General features: G+C 35.3%; 1 protein-coding gene across 1 annotated transcript in view; it reads right to left on the reverse strand.

Moving 5' to 3' along the window:
• Window positions 1–18,081, reverse strand: part of LOC142349137 (uncharacterized) — a 271,437-nt gene that overhangs the window by 239,625 nt on the left and 13,731 nt on the right. Inside the window, exon 3 of the mRNA XM_075400552.1 lies at window positions 6,256–6,379. Within this exon, the coding sequence (XP_075256667.1) occupies window positions 6,256–6,379 (124 nt within the window). The remainder of the gene's footprint in view (window positions 1–6,255; window positions 6,380–18,081) is intronic.

Here is an 18,081-nt window from a genome sequence, read left to right on the forward strand (position 1 = left end):
TTAAATAAAACTACATAATGAAATTCAACTAATTTCTAATTGCTCTGTCGACAATAGGGAGACCAATTTCTTTAATGACCATATGATAAATTGCACGTAAAAATGATGCAAACAATTCCAAGTTTTTCTCGGAAACTTAAATCTATAGACCATAGAAACACTCACAACAAAACTGTTAAAGATTCGCCCTCCACTTAACCCTGCCCGGACATTTTTTTTTTGTTTTTTGGTTTGATTAACTGATTATATTAACTGATAACCGGTATAAACTGGGAATCTTATTTTTTGCTATGATGACAATATTTGATGTTGACTCTCGATCAAATTATCTCTTCACTGAAAAAATTCATAAAGTAGTATCAGAAAACTGAAGGAACCTCAAAGCTGAAAGTTAATAGTTAAGGTCAACTGACAACGAATTTAACATTTCTCAGATTCAAAATCCCTTCCTGGTCGCAATTGAAGCTTAACTTCAGCTATGATGATTCGGGACGTCGGCCTCTAATTTCCTACAATCTTCAAAAAATTTTCTAAGAAGCGTTTTTTTCAAGGCTAAATTAAAATTTTATCAAACCTACTGCTCTGACAAGTTACAGTTAAAACGAAACGGGCATAAATCTATACCAGCAAAAAATAATTTGCGCCAGCTTAATTCAAGTTTTTATTCCTACAAAAAAATGCATCTAAAATAATGCAAAAATCTAAGAAATCTCTGTCTACCGACAGAAAAAAGAGACTTCAGTTTTAGAAATGGGTTAATAAGAGCTCTCACAGAGTACATAAATTAAGGGGATTATATATAATCTGCAAAAAAGTGAACAGGGATAAAATCATGTCCAATTTATTTTTATTTATTTTGTATGCAAGAAGTCCGAAAAGTTCATATGAATTAAAAATGTCAACCCAGATTTAGTAATTAACTTTCCAATTTGAATTAAGAAACCTAAGCTTCATTAAAATTTCTTGAATATTTTCAGTTGACACACACTCACTGTTTGCTGAGTATACCGCCTACAAAGCTTCAATTTTTTTACAATCAACATAAATGCTCTACAATCTACAATTTCAGTAGTCTGGGGTTTAAAATTGTTTCACTTTAAACAACTCAATGACCCTGTTTTATTTCTCAATTTTCGAAAATCAAATAAACGAAAAAGTTCATTTTTTCAAGTGCAATACGATCTTTCTTTCCAGGGAAGTATCGCCTGCATTTTTTGTTTTATGATCTAATCGGTTCACTTTAAACAACTCCGTGTCCCAATGAAATTTCTTTTCATCTGAAAAATAAAGGAAACAAAGCGAAAAAGCTGATTTTTCCGACTGAAATATGTGCTGTTTTCCGAGATCATATATATGAACCAGAGGTTGTCTGAATCTATTTTTGGCTCACTTGTTCTCTTGTGACCATGCATCTCACAAGTCTGCTTGCCACCGTGCGTTTTCCCAGAAATCAACCTGCCTCAACACACGCTTGATCAGGGGATGGTCTGATCAGAGTTTACTTCGAGCGAACAAACATTTGTGCCTTGGTTTTGAAAACATTCGAGCATTATGATATGATCATTGGCATTTCGATTGGGATATGGTCTAATCAGACATCGTTTCAAGTGCACACGCGTCTGTACAATGGTTTGGATTTTGTCTGCGCCATGGTTGAACAAAAGTCTGGACAGGGGTCTCATTACGGTCTGATCAGAGGTCATTTTCGTCTGGAAAAGTTTGACCAGAGACATCCTCGAGTGCAAATCTTTAGTCTTATCAGAAGATAGTTTGGTCTGATTGGTCTGATCCGAGGTCAGTTTGGTCTGGAACGGTGTGATGAGAGATCGCTTCCGTCTGGAACCTCAATCTGAGATAGTTGATTTTGGAAGATAATATAAAATCATAGATGGTTTTGAAAGCTTAGCAATCATTATATGACCAAAAAAAAGCAGAAAGTATAAATTGGTAAAATGTTGAAATAGCTTTAAGGGTATCATTTAACACGATCTGGATAGGATTCCATAGGTATACATTTTGGTGCGATTGACAATCCTAAAAATTTACAGTTCAGAGTTCCAGTAGTTTATTACCAATTTGAGTACACATCCCAACGTTTCCATAACGCCATTGATTTCTTGCTTACTTCGCGACTATGAGGTTACAATAATCTCTGAATGATAATTAACTGTACATTTGCCATTCCAAATTCCTACGAATTGAGTTTCTCTGTTTGCAATTCTATTAAGAACGCAAAAAAAAATCAGCAATTCAATTTCGCTAAAAAGTATGTATTTGTTTATAAATTATAATAACAACAAACATTGCAAATCATTATGAAAAACTGCATTTTAAAATTCAGGCTTTTTAAAAAAATCCTACTGAATAGTCTGAGCGCAATCTAATGAGATTGACTCATGGAGGCCCAAGGGAACATGGCTGTGCAATATTAAGTTCCAAAGCATTTTCGATTTTTTTTCTGAAATTAGAATTAACATTGGTGTTTTGCTTTTCATCATGTTCTTAATGAAATCAGAAAAAAAGGAAATTTTCAAATACGATTTTGAAATATTGAAGGTTTTCAATTTTCAACATGAAAAAAGCGTTTATTGGGTTAAAACAGTAAATACGAGGTAAAACCAGTAAAAACATTTAAAGCATTTAAAACATCACCATTATGACCTTTAGAAGCAGAATTTAAAAGTACTTGCGAATTTATTGATGATTTAACTGTTATTTTACTGTTTTTACTGTTATTTAATTTCAGATTTTGTCTATGCTGGTTCTATGGTTTGGAGGCGGCAAAAATTGAGGTTCTTTACGAAACCTTTGTCTATGGGGCTTTAATTTTATTGGGGGGTAAAATTTCAATACGCTGTGACTGCAATCCTTTTAACTTCATTGGGGTGACGTCGGATGGGCTGTAATTCCATTTATGGGTCTATACTTTCACTGGGCGGGGGGGGGGGGTTTACCCGCAGTCCTTTAATTGCATTGGGTGACGTTGGTGGTGGGCTATATTTTTATTGGTAAAGGGGGCTAACGGGGGAATGGAATTGAATTCATTATGTTCACACCAAAGTTTGAATTCTACTCTGACTATGGCATTTATCAGACATTTCATGAAATGTCTGTGATAAATGCCATGGTAATCGAAAAAATCAGCAAGAAAGTTTCATCATTCAAATCTCAAATGCCCCGAGTCTCAGTTCCCGGTAACAATTTTTACTGATCTGATCTTTCTCTAAAAGGAACGAAATTATGATGTTATTGTTAGTTTTATTTAAAAAACTTTTTTGATGCAGTTTCTTTTTCAATTGCTATGACCACTTCATGCTAAATTCAATAAGAATAGCCTTTTAATCTGAAGAGTTTTTGTGAAACAAATAAAAAATAGTAACAATTATTATATACAGAATAGTAAACAAAATAAATAAAATTTTTGAATGAACTGATATGATTGATCTTTTTAATGAAAAAATTTAACTAAAAAAACACTAAATTATTTTTTATGAGAACACTAAGAACTGCAGAAATCAGCGGCAAATCTTGGACAACAACCTATACATTCAAAATTGGACTCAAGAAAATTATTTGTTGTTCAATTGCATTATCCTTTTAAATTCTGAGCAAATTTCTGCTATTTTAACAATAAGCGATATCTTTCTTTTAAAGAATATCTCAAGAGTTGATGAAATAATCTTTGTAATACTGACGTTCTCTTTTTTGTAAAACAGCATTAGCATTAACATCCCTTTTCTAACAAAGTTTTCTTTCTGTTAAAATTTTCTCTATTTTGGATGTACGTCCTTAAACAATGGGTATTATTGAAGCAAGCACTATTGACGCAGCACTAATCCACCCATTAAAAGAGCCACTTTTCAAAATTAGAACCATTCTCTAAGAGGTAGTAAAAATATATCAAACAAAACCTTGTTGAGCAATTGTACTTTGTTGCAGAATCTGATAATCTGAATAATTTATGGTGAATTTTGACCCAATATTGATGATTAAACCTTTATTTCAAATGAAATAGCATTTTTTTCAGAAACAGATATCAATACCTTGCAATATGATTTTAATTGCAGAAACTAATATAGGAAGCAAGGATTATACAAACATTCAAGAGCAAGTCAAGCATTCAAGAGCAGGTCCCTTGATGACGTTCAGATTTATTCAGAATCGTTTTTTTGTCGAACGCAATTAGGGTGTAACTGATTTGCAGTGCTTTTTCGAGGTAGCTTCAAAACTTTTCATGGATATAATGAAAAACAAATAAAATCATTTATCTGAAACAAGGAGGCTCGGTAATTTGCATTCGCACACAATGTTCCGACCCGAGCTCATCTATATTTCTGACTCAATTGTCAACCAAATGAAGAAATGTTCAAAAATAGAGGTTTGAGTTTACAAAATCGTTTCGCACACAAACTACTAAATCGTTACACAGCCGAATTACATGACACCATGATGCATTAGAGCACTGATGAGATCTGCCATTGATGAGACTACTATTAGGAAAACAAAACAACAAATTAAGAAAAAACAGAAAACATTTTTTTGCGGCGAAAACTCATTATCTAAAATTAAAAGCACATAGTAAAAAAGTCAAAACACAATCAGATAAAACCTTATCTACACAAATTTACCTTTTCTTAACTACGAAGCAGATGGAACTTGTCTTTGATGAGACCAGGTATCACGTACACCAAAAAAGAAGATAAAATGAGGTGAATTTCACAAATCCATCAACATTTTCTTAAACCAAATAATTTCAAAAGTCTTAAATACTGTTTGCTTTTAATTAAACGTTTTTAGGTAAAGTTACTAAAAAGTACTTATGAAACAAATAAGACGTGTCTTTGCTCAGACAAAGCCCTAGAACTGGACTAAAGATGCAGAGAAACTGAAAAAAACACAACAATTTACGAAAACGCAAAGTATTGAAGGCATTAAAAACATTAGCTTTTATCTGAATATTATGCTTTTTCAGTTATTACTCACACTAATTCTGTTGAAATAAATTTAGGGGTTAGATATGTTTACTTGGGTCTCATTTGAAGATCATTGGAATCTGTTAATGAAGCGAAAATGCTAAAAGAGGAGAGAAGGAAACACAAATTTCGACCACTCACAAAATGGTGTTAAATTTATTTTTTTAAAAAACAAACAAAGTCATAATTTTAAGACTACTAGTTATTATCTGTCGAACAGCTCACAAAACAAGATGAAAAAGAAATAAGAGAGAAAAGCGTCGAAGCCAAAAAAAATAACTTTTCATTGTAAACTTTTTTTGCAATTATTTTTTAGGCAGCAAAATGATTTTTTAGAGAGAAAATATAAAATATAGAAGCCATTAAAATCATAAGTTTTTTTCCAAAAAAGTTTATATCTACGATCAATTGAACGTCTTTTCAATGCCTATGGAAACTATCAAAAGAGAATATTGTGATCAGATTTCAAAAGGAATCAAACTTTTTATAAAAATTTCAAAGAAAAAATATAAATTATGAAAACTTGTGGCATCGAATTCATAATATCAATAATTAAAAGACAAAACCGCTAACCCGTTTAATTATTGTTTCAGTAGAAAGAATGGGTTTGTTCTGTCATTATTGAGACTGGCCAACAAGTTCACAATAATATTAGAATGTTTAGAATTAGTTATTGTTCAAAAAAAAAAATTTCTCGGAAAGATTTTTACGGCGATTCATTGAAAACAAAGTATTTGTTCATTGGGCCTCATCTGACTGTAAATAAGGTTTTTTTTACTAACTGGATTTTGATATAGAATATGACTAAGTGTCTAAGATACCAAAAAAAATGCAAGGTTCTTATAAAAACAGCTCTAAAATAGAGTTCAAGTTTTTTTGAAAATAAAGTTCCCTATGAGACCAAAACTAATCGTTTTTCGCCTTTGGTCTAATAGAAACACAAAAATGTTTCATTTTGTAGCGTAAACTCTAATTTTGAACTAAAATGTTGATAAAAAACTCATATTTTGAACAAAAAAACGCTAAAAGTGAACGAAATCATGCCAACTATCAAGTGTTCAGACAAAAGTTTAAACCTCGAAAACTCATCGAAAAAACTAATTTCAAAAAAAATCTTTTAATTTAAAATTCTACGCTGGACGAGCGTGTTACGGATACCACTCACAATTCTCTACGATGAATATATCAATCGGCTAAAATTGACTGAACAAAAAAACCCATTTTAGTATATAGTCCGCCACAAGTGGGGTTGAAACAAATAATTGAAAATAAAGAAACTTACTGTAATGAACCGAATACTCCGTTTGGCCTGCTTGTTTGCGGAATGTGACCTCCACGTCTGTAAATGTCCGGTACTGCCACTGGACTAGGTCTCCAATTGTAACAACGCAAAACTTGAATAGCCTCTAAATTAAATAACCAGAGCTAATTTTATAATCGATTCCAGTTTGTTGTTCGAATTGATTCAATTAATTGGACTCCAACTGAGGCGAAATTCACAAACTAATTGGTTCTACAGGCTAAAAAACTATGCTGAAGTTTCCTTCCCAGGTTGAAGTGCCAGACGGAAGTGCGGAACTGACCTCTGCCCAAAAAAGTCTGACAAGAAAACGGTGTTGAAAAATGAAAAAAAAATAGTGTAGCTATATTATATTCTTTCCACGAAAACTGATAATTGTTGTTACGCATTTAACTTTAAAAAAACTAAATCTAAGAGTACTGCCAATGGCAAACCTAAATTATGAAACATTATTCGTTTAGTATGCCATTGGTGCTTGTTCTGAATCAGTAGACGAACTTAGACAGCGATCCATGAAAAATGTCTTGATCTGCAGATATTCATAACTACCAGTACAGGAAACCAATATTTGCTATTAGCTGGACCTCTTGAATCTGATAAGCGTCACCAGGCTTTAGACTAGTCTCTGACATTGCTTTATTATTGTCTCCTGGCAACCCCAACACCCTCATTAACAAAAAAAACAACAAGATTCAAAGAAAAAATTGAACTCGAAATGGTTCCTCATCAGACCTAATTGTGCTCAATATTTTTTCTGAAAAGACTTAAAATGCGCTTGAATGTGCTTCTGATCAGGCCATCCTATGGAAGTAGACTCTGAGAGAAATAAACTCTAACAAAATTGCAAATGACTTTGACAGACAAAACGATGGGAATGGCAACATAAAAGGTGTATTATTGAAATAATATTTTCATTACTCCTCCTGTTGGAGATGAACTCCATGATTGGAAAAATATCCTTTTTTGTTGTCAATTTGTGAAAACGTGGTTTCCGACAACTCTGCAATAACTTTTGAAAGAAGCAAGTACAATAATACACAAGGTTAGAGATTTAAGGGTAGAAAATGGTAGAGCACCGAAACTTACACACAGGCTGCTCAAGTTTCTCAAATGGTTGGCTACTAAATCTAGGAAACACTCGTGAAAAACACGTGCACATTAAATGGGGCACAGTTCTCAGAGAGGCAAAGCAAACAAAAGCCAGCAACAACGATCTCTCAATTATGTTGATAGAGAACAAGGACAACAAGGAACAAGAGGAATTTTGGTGCTTTGCGGTGCGAACCAGTAGGTTTCGAATGGAGGGCAGAATCGCGTAGCGCATCAAGATTCTTTGAATCGCAAATGCTAAATTGAATTTCCACTACGGTAATTCGCGAAGCGAATCAGTTTTATTGTTATCACTAGGATTACTGCTAATCGCCGGGAATTTAGGCTAATTTATTGAGGTGCTGTATTCGCTTAGCAAATACAAAACATGTTTTAAAAGAATGAATTATAACTGTTTGCAAGAGAATTTCTGGCTAAGTTGAATAACTTAGCAGCAGACAAGAGTTGTATGACCAAATCTAAATGTTTAAAAAGCGGAACGAACAAAAGTAGGAACAATATTAAAGTATTGTCAGCCTTAGGATTAATGCTAACCGCGGGGTGATTAGGCTAACTTATGTGAGTGTTGTATTCACTTAGCAAAAAGAAAACATGATTTAAAGAACGAATTACAACTGGTTGCAAAATGAGTTCTGACTAGACTGAATAACTTAGCAGCAGACGAGAAAGGTATGAACAAACCTGAAAATTTACAGCATGAAACAAACAAAAGTATGAACAATCTTAAGAATAGAAAGCATCAGGATTGAACAAGTCATGAAAATGATTGTCACAGACACAATAAAATTTTGAATGGGGGCAAATTGAATTACAACTATAAGTGGAAATAGACAATGAAAATGACGGAATAATCAGAGTTAGTGGTACGTTGGTATCTGTGTACAACATAACCCCCAAATTTTGGCTTTGATCTTGAAATGTTGACAAAAATAAATAAAATATGTACCGGTTAGCTACTAATACTCTATGTGTTTAATTGTTTTGGAAGTTTTGAGATCTTGAAAGCTTTTTGAATCGAACTGCATTTCTGCTTCGGGCGCTTATGTTTGGCAAGAAGTAGGTCTGCAATGCCGCATCGATTTGTGGCGTGATTGCATCGACGTCAAATTGTCTTTCCTGCGGCGGTTTCGCTCCGCGATTGACTGTATTCCTTCAACAATTGATGAACGCGAGGCAACTGTCTTGAATGCAGATGTGCTGCACTGAGCTATGGGTGTTGACTGTTGCTTGTTTGTTCGCTTTTTCTTCGATTGCTATTTTGGGAGGGCATGAGACTGTTGATTAGTGGGACTCACGCTCTTGTTTTGACGATTTGCTGCGTCTTGTCTCTATTGGAATGATTGATATTGGGTTTTTGGGGCATTGCGGCTTTTTGTTGGCAAAGGTGGAGAGGGGAGGAAGTTTAACCGGTATGCAGACTCTTAGGTTGCGTGAGACGTTTGATTTCCATAATGAGATTGCGCTTGTGTCATCTGGTTTGGGCCTGCGGCTCATCTTTTTGTCCTCTTTTAATTTTTGTCGTAGACCTGAAGCTTGTTTCGTTATCTTATCCTCTGTCACTCTGCCCGTTGGAAATTTTTCGGCGATCTGGGTAGACATTTAGGGGAGTGTCTTTTTGGCTTCGGTCCCGAATGCTGCCATGTCCAAATTCCTTACTGTCACCTTCTTTCTGCCTGTTTTCTTAAAGATTAAGATGTAATTATCCTCTTTTACGATTGTTGACCCGAGCTTCAACACTTCGTATAGTCCTTGGGCATCTTTCTTTTTTAACCTTTTAAATACGTGTATCTGTTTGGCCAGCATTAGTTGCACCGACTCTTCTAACTTGGTGTCGGTCTGCCCTGTCACTAAATTTTAACAAGATGCGATTCACTCTGCGGATCACTGATTTGCCTATCATATGCATAATTTATTGCGTTGGTCATGTTCGTTTCTATTCCGGAATGGCTTCTGTCTGAATTGACCCATTTGCTTTCTAGTATTCGCTGCGTCCATTTCACGGTGTCTAGATCTAGATAATTGTCAACAACCTTTTTATAAGATTGTTTACCTATGTTTGGTTTGTTGCTTATGACGCTTAGTTCCACCCAAGTCTCACAGAAAGTGCTTATTTGTTTCCCAACTTGACAGCGAGCTCAGTCAGAGCGTAGCAGAGTACATTTCTTTGGAAACTTTTGTGTGCTATTAGCATTAACGTGCTCGCATACTTTCGCCGAGGAAAAATTTGAAAAACGATGTAGACAAGCTCAGAAATTAATTTCTTGATTTCTTTCACTTTACATTGAGACACCAAGATCTATTTCTATCTTCTCGTTTGGCTCACTGCCGTGTTTAATAGGAGAACATTTAGTTGAGGGAATTAAAGGTTTCAATTTTTTACCTATTTTGAAGCTCGGTGTGCATTACTAAGTAATTGTTAGAAACTCTCAGCTCATGTATGGTCACCAGGTATAGATGGTCATAGCAGACATTCCCCAGCTTCACGGTTGAGTGCTGTGAATGACATCGATGTACGCATTTTTAATTGCATGTGCCTTGTGATGGGTCATCGATGCAAAGGCAAGCTGACTTTACATGCAGGTCATGGCAGAAGGAATGAATAGAGGGGTTGATCTGTTTGCAGCGCTTGTCGTTCCCGGTTATTACGCAGTCGTGTACCTCCCTGAGTATGGCTTCTTTTGTTGTCAAGCTGGCCAGCAATTTTTTTCAAAAAAAATTGCTCAAAATAGAATTGAAGGCACTGGCATATATATTTCCACCGGTTTGTTTGTGATTGAGTCTGGTATGCGGGTAGCATCGATGTTTGGAGTAACCGTTGTTTGCGTTGCGGGAGGGGCTTCGCTGTCATCTTCTTCATCGATCGCACTTTGGCTGAAGTAGTTTTGCAGTTCGCTTTTCCGAGGCATTACGACTAGATTGCTGTGTTGGTTAGCAACTCGCTCAAAATTTTAGAAATATTTTCAAAATGGTTTGTAGTTATCAAATTGGTTTTGTTCAGGACTTTTGTTCCAAATTTTGTTCAGGATTCCCGCTGTAATTTGCTTTGGCGTGATTGGAATCTTATTAACGCGGAACAATTTGAGTGATAAATAATTCAATTGATTTAAGTGATTGACAATTTGCTTGTAATTGCGGCGCCTTTCGCTCAAAATTAGCTTTGTCAAGTGGAAAGCGTTTCGCTGTGCGTTTCAATAAATACAGTTTTCCAATATTGAATTGCCCGCCATAGTGGGTGAAAATTGGCAATATGAAATGCGGTTTGCGCAAAAGAAAAACGACTAATCTCAAGCGTGTGCCTGGCAATTGCACAATTTCAAAATTGGACGGCAATAATCTATTGACGCAGTGTGTGAGTCCACCAGTATATGGCATATTGGAGCGGTTTTCTTTCATTATTGATAATACGGCTCTATGGTCTAATGTGGTGGTGATTTGTTGACCATACAATGGTATTTGAAGTGCTCTTTGGCCCAGACAGCCCCAATAATTCTGGTTTGCTTTTGCGATAACCTGTTTGCACCGAATTTAGAAAACGGGATGTTAAGGCGATAGTTTTCCACCTTTCATGGTTCAATTTTTCTAGGGCAGTCCTTAAGCCTTGTCGGTATGAGGCGCATATCTCTCTTGTTTCAAGTTTTGGGTTATAATATTTATTTTTGGTTGCTTCTGCTATTTTAGTTTTAATTTTTTCAAAAACTTATTGTAAGATTGACGGTCCATTCTGATTTTTTTCAATAATACTCTGAGCAGACGTCAAGGTTTGCTAAATTTGGTGTAAATTTGATGAGATGGTGGAGTCTACCAAAAAAAGTTATTGGCCATTCTAAGGTATTGGGCAGTTTTAGATTTAATATTGCACTTGTTTTTGAACCAACAGTTTGCATTCCGTTTTGTTTTGTAAATTTGTAAACAAGCTATTCAACTTTTGCAAATATATCTTTCGAGTGTTTTATTCTTAAATTTGTTTCGTCTAGCTTCTTAAGGCACTCATGCCGGGTGTTCTTCAATTGTTCCGCAACTCGGAAGGTTTTGGTATTTATCATTTAGTATTTATAATAAATCCGCAACTCATTTGGTATTTGTCATCCAAAAAACTGTATGTTTGTTGGCCCTATGAGAGTTGTATTGAATGTCTTTCCAAATTCGGCCCGCAAATCCGTGAGTTCATAGAATACCGGTGTGAAGCGGCACAATCCGGCCATATCGCCCCTTAAGATTTTAAAATTGCAATGGCCTGCGTTTTGGGATGCACATTGAACCGGCTGTACGCGTATCAAATCAATTGTCTTAAAGAACGAGTCGTTTCGCTCCGCATTACACTTAAATTTTTTGATACTAACTGAATCAAACTATCTATAATGAGCAATTGGTATTTATTCAAGTGATTTAATTTATACATAACTTTAGATAAAGTGCTAGTTCAATAAGGCTGTCCTTTTTTACTGTTATGACTAACAGTGAGATGAACTTCTTTGTCTGAGCACAAATTAATTTTTCAATATGTCCTTGATCTGACGGTGTTTGTAATTCCATTTTAATTTTTTTTTGAAATTCAATAGCAACTCTTCTACCTTTTTGTTGACAACCTTGATAGTTTTGTGGATTTTTTGTTTTACTGATTCGTTCTTTGTCTTAACAATTGAGCTGATTAGTCAATTAAAGTCCTATCTTTCGTTTTATTGGGTTTGATGTGTTGATAAAGTTTACTATTATTTTTATGGATTGTTGTTTTTTAATGTGTATCCCCATTGTTTCTAACAGATCTCGTCCGATCAATGGTCGTAGGTCATTTTCTTCAATCGAGAAATGTGCGTTTTGGTACTCCAATTGCTGCATTCCTCTGGTGCTTTAACTTTTTCTAGCGTATTTACTGCTTCGTTTCAGAAGTTTTTGATATTTTGTCTTTTCTCTGTTTTCCGTTTAGCGTCTTTGCAGTTATCAATGATCGATAGTGCAAAGTCATTTATGAATCTTGAACAGACATTTCCAGAGTCGAGTAGAAGTGTTACCTGGCTATTTCCAACTGTGATCTTCTTGTTTTGCGGAGTAATATTGTCTTTTTTTCAATTGCTATGATTGCTACGCAGTTGTCATCTGCTGATCTGTAGTCTGCTTTTCATTTTGTTTTGTACTTTTTCACGTTATTTACTGATATTTTGTCAATTTTGTTTTCAAAACTTTGGAAATTTTGTTCAGAATTTCTTCGCTGCGTTTTTCTACACACTTCCGCAAAGTGATCCAATATACCACAGTAATAGCAATTTCCCATAATGCAGTGCTGTTTTGTTTGAAATTTGGTTGCCACGCATTTTGTTTGAAATTTGGTCCACAATTGCGGCATTGCTTTGGTTGATTTGTCCTCGAAAAACTCGTGTTTGTTGGCTCTTGCCGGTTCTCGGGGAGATAATCTCTAGTTTTCTGAACCCTGTTGATTGATAGAGTAATTTTGCTGGTTATTCTCATTTGATTGAGTAGTCCAGTATTCATATTTATTGCCGTGTGGAGTGCTTGGTTTAGTTCTGTTGTTTTGGGGAGCAAGTGGCGCTGTGTTTCCATATCCGACATGTTGGTGATTAATATATCCCTCAATTATTATCTCCTCCTGGTATTTGAAAATAGTTCTCCGCTAATTATTTGATCGTGCTGTGGAAGTGCTCTACGTTTTCTCACTTTTTTTGTTTTAGGGGTAAACATTAGGTACCCATATGAAAGGTGATAATAAGGGGCCGTAGGAATGCGGCTCTCTTTTTAGTCCAGAATTCCATTGGCGACAGTTCGTTTATTGCGGTTCAAAATACGCCCTCATTGTGTGCTCAGATCCAACAATGAAAGTCACTTTTGGTCACAGACGTCCCAACATAATATTTCTGTGACTGTCATTTTTTGGCCCTTCAACTCCCAGGAGAGCTTTATTGCGCGTTTCCAGATTTTTTTCTCACGTTTGGTCACCTTGGTTGAATCATCGATCGATTGTTCATAACGAGGCTCAAATTTAGGATTACAATAGTTGGTTTTGGGTTGAGTAGCACGTCTAGATTTATGCCCCCTCTGTCATTTTCATGAGTTATACTTCTGTCCTGCACTTATCTCAACGCAGCTGTTGTTCTGTTGAGGCTTTTCCCTAAAAACGAGAGATCACCAGTGGGGTTTTTGTGATCCTGCTGACTGCGACATGCTGTAAATGCTTACTGTACGTATGGAAATATAACGGTTCGAATCAATAGTTTTAGAATGGAGGGTTGAATCAAGTAATGAATCATGCTTATGTGATTTGGGAATGCTATATTGAATTTCCACTGTTCTGATTCGCTGAGAAAGTCGGCTTTATTGTTATCCGTAGAATTGCTGCTAATTGCGGGTTGATTAGGCTACGTTATTAGAGTGGTTTTTTCGCTTAGCAAACAGAAAACTTGATTTAAAAAATGATTTACAACTGGTTGCAAGAAGAGTTCTTACTAGACCGAATAACTTAGCAGCAGACAAGAATGGTATTAACAAATCTGATTGTTTTCAACACGGAACAAACAAATGTATGAACAATCTTAAATACAGGAAGTTTGAGGAATTAACAAGTCAAAAAAATGAACATCAGAGACATATACAAATTTTGAATAGGGGCAAATTAAACTATAACTGTAAATGGAAATATGCAACGAAAATGATAAAGTAGTAACGGAATAATTAGAGTTGGTGGTACGTTCGTGCCTGTGTACCACAAGAACCTCATATATTCCAGAGCAGAGAAGACAAAAAAATGTCACACGTTTGCATAAAGCTAAAATGAAGAGAAAAGATGACAAATTCCTATATTGGCAAAAATGCAGACTTGCAAAACGTCGAAAAAGAAGAACAAATCAAACAAAGGAAAAGAAAGCAACAAATACCTCTCAAATCACATAAAAAGACAAAAATAGTTTTAGTTCCTGATGAGCCCAGCGCTGAATAATTCATTCATGTAATAACTCGCTCATGTCCTCAGATACCTTGGTGAAAAATATTTTCTTTTCTCGACAAAAAAGCCGAATTAGTCAACTCATACAGAACATAGGCGCGGGCGTTTTGATGAGAAAACGCTAAAACAGCGAATAGAGAAATTGCGCGCTCTCAATGAAAGGCTAGCTATGCCAACTCAAACTCTTTAGCGGGTTCCTGGTTAGCTATACAAGCGCAAGCAAAGTTTTGCGTTCTGTAAAGAAAATGGATTAACCTAATTGCGTTTTATGGAAAAACATTATGCAAACCAACTAGTACCAATATTGAGCATTTTGGGTCGTAAACTTTGGCTACACTGACTGATAGATATCGCGGATTCTGAAAAAAAATTACTTTTAAGACCAGTACATACAGAATTGGCGTGTTCTTGAAAAAAAAATCTGTCCAAGCCAACTCATACAGAAATCGGATGTTCTGAAAAAAATGAAAAAAACACCTCAGCACCATGCACACGTATTTTGTTTTAAAACATTCGGCTAAAACAACCAACACAAAAATCACAAGCCTTTATTTAGCAGAAACAACGAATACGAACATCCCACGTTTTGTTAAAAAAAAACGGTTAAACCTACTCAGACAAAAATTGCGAATTCATGATAAGTTGAATCAACTCATATTGAAAATCTGCGTTCTGTTAAAAACCGCGCCTAACCAACTCAGACAAAGACTGCATGTTCTGGAAAAAAAAAGTAGCCAAACAAAACTCATGCATAATAAAATGAGGCCTTTTAGAAAAGAAACTATACTGACTGATAAAGAATTTGTCATTCTCCATTAGCTAAGCCAACTTATGCAGATTACACGTTCTGTAAAAATGGCTAAACCAACTAAGATAAAAAAAAGTGGTGCTTTCTTAAACCAAAAAGTTTGGTGGACACAGGTCAAACAGAAATTACTCGTTTCTGGATGGCTGAAAAAAATTAACAAAAAATTAGGCTTTTTTAGTGAGCAAAACTAAGTAATGCAGATGGCTTGTTTTGGAAAAAATAGTTGACTAACCAAACTCATTCAAAATCACGCATTTTAGAAGAAAAATGGCTGAACCGTTGCGCAATCTTGATTAACTAAGCCAACCCATGTAGAAATTGCCCGTTCCGTAAAAAAGCTGGCAAAATCACTTCAGGTCATAGTTGTGCGATCTGGCAAATAGTTTAGCTAAACCAACCCACTTACACAAAAATTGCGCAATATGGATTAATATCGGCCAAGTCGACTCATACGGAAATTCCGAGTTATTTTTTAGCTAAGCCAACTTATGGAGAAATGACGCGTTTCTTGTTACAGCTAAAAGAACTCAAGCAAAAATTGCGTGGCTTGAAAAAATGGCTTGGCTAAATCATCTTAAAAAACATTGCGCGATTCAAAAAATTCTAGCTAAACCAACTCATAAAGCAATCATGCGTTCTGGAAAAACGTTTGCTAAAAATAACTCCCACAGAAATTGCGCGATTTGGAAAAAAGTGAGCTAGAACCAGCAATTACCGCATTCTTTTATGTGGTTGTTTGAGCATCATTCATTACATCGAGAAAATTTGATAATCCAGAGCGATCACTGAACGTTTGACAACAAAAACGTTATCCCTGTCCACATTTTTGATGAAAATTTAAAGGGCAAAGCTTCTATTTACTGATTTTAAATAAGGTTCGACTAGCACTTAATGCATTGAAAAAGTAGAGCACTTTGCAAAATAAAAAACAGTTTGCTATTTTTAATCAACTTATTTTATAAGTTCAATTTGAAATACCTGTACATATGACCAAAAAGTGTAAACTGTTTTGCCTAGTCGATAGCCGAGAGGTAAGGTGTGTGGTTTACACGCCAATGATTGAGAGTTCAATCCCCTGCCTCCGTGAAGCTGTCTGTGTGAGGATGAGCTCTTACTTAACCATAGCTTCAGGTTGACCATAGCCTGACCAATGTTGGCTGCAATGATGGTACCACGTGAAAGTTTCAGACGCAAAAAAAAGTGGCTATAGTCACCAAAAAAGAGCAATGCTGCTCATGAAAAGATCAGTCTGAAATGTGGGGAATAATAAGAAAAAGGGCAGCTGAAAACAGGCTACTGTAGGCCTAATGCTGTTCCACTGCGATTACGCAGAAACCACAATTATTATTATTATTATAGTCCATGTGCTATCAAAAAAGCTAACCCTAAACTCTCGACAGTTGAGCCATATGAGATCTTAACTAAACGAAGGCGTCTCGTTTTCATTATCTTTGATTTTTTAACCATCACCGCTATTCTTATTTCTGCTTTTGTATTTTTTTGGCCCGAATACATAATCCGCACTTGATTGTGATTTTGAATCCTAACTTTTGCGTTAGTTGAAACCAAGCATAAAAACTGTCAAAAAATTCCTAAACGGTAATTTCCTAAACAAATTATCAAGAACAATAGTACCCTGAAAAAACTTCACAAACGTTGGTATCCTAAAAGAACAACTAAAACCAATCGTTTCCTAAATTGATCAATCAATAAATATCGAAAACGAGCTAACATCCTTTCTCAAAAATACCGATCAAAAATGGTCACTTTCCTCCAGATTTTAACAGTTTTTGATCGGTCTGGTCAACTGGGGTTGATAAAGGCTCGAGTATATCGTCTGCCAAATAAGATGTGATGTTGGTCCAAAAGTTGTCAAAACCTTGCATCCTCTGAAAACAAAAAGGGTGCTCGCCATTTTAGAATTCGTATACAAAATGAGGAGGAGGTGAAATTTTTCAAAATATCACATAATTTTTATACGAGTAAAAAATCATTTCAAACTGAAACAAGCCAATGGATTCTATGATGCAGCAATAGAACGCCGATAAGACCTGCAATCAATAAAGCTCCGGAAAAGACAAAGTTCAGAACAAAATAACAACAACAAACATTAATATAACAACATCATTATTAACAACAACAACAAACATACGACAAAACTCAACGTCTATTTATTTAAAAACACGACAGCAAAAAACACAGAGGGCATCGGATTACACCTAAACTCAGCAAATGAACTTCTACCTGGCCGAGAAAGGCATAATACTTGTCCTCAATGAAATTAGATAACAATGTTGGCAAAAAGAAAATAAAATCAGGTCAACGATCTTAATCCCGTCGACTGTTTTAAAACATAATAATATCAGAAGCCATGGCATCATAGGATTTCATCTGAACAGTATTGGATATAAAATTGCGTAAATGAAAAGAGCAATCTATGCAGCGAGAGGTTGCGTCTTTTTCTTAACTGTTTAAGCCATATAAAAAAATCAAAGATTAGCTAATCAGATTCGAGTATTTAAATTGCGCATTAAGTACGTTCTATTTTACGCAGAAAGCTCAAAAAAAGTGTAAATAACATGATTTTCAATGAGCCTACTAAAAAACCAAAAGGATAGCGCTCCATTTAGGCAATGTTTTCATAGGTTTTGCAAACACAATATTAACTGATTTCAGACCAAGCCAAGATATGACAACAAATATCGCTAGTTTTGCCGCTCTAAGTTCATTTAATTTTGGCTTGATCATGTGATAATTAGATGCTTATCGTTGTAATAGCTATGCGAATAAAGTTAAGAAAGAATGTTTGTCAGGTTTACGGCTGCAACGGCCTCCATACGAAAAAAATGAGACTATATAATTATCGGCGCGCAATTTACGGCACAATAAATACAATATTAAAAATGCTGTTTCAATTAGAAAGAAGTTTCAGCTTCTC

The sequence above is a fragment of the Convolutriloba macropyga genome, chromosome 11 (genome assembly GCF_964194025.1).
Source record: "Convolutriloba macropyga chromosome 11, txConMacr16.3, whole genome shotgun sequence".
Classification (NCBI taxonomy): domain Eukaryota; kingdom Metazoa; phylum Xenacoelomorpha; order Acoela; family Convolutidae; genus Convolutriloba; species Convolutriloba macropyga.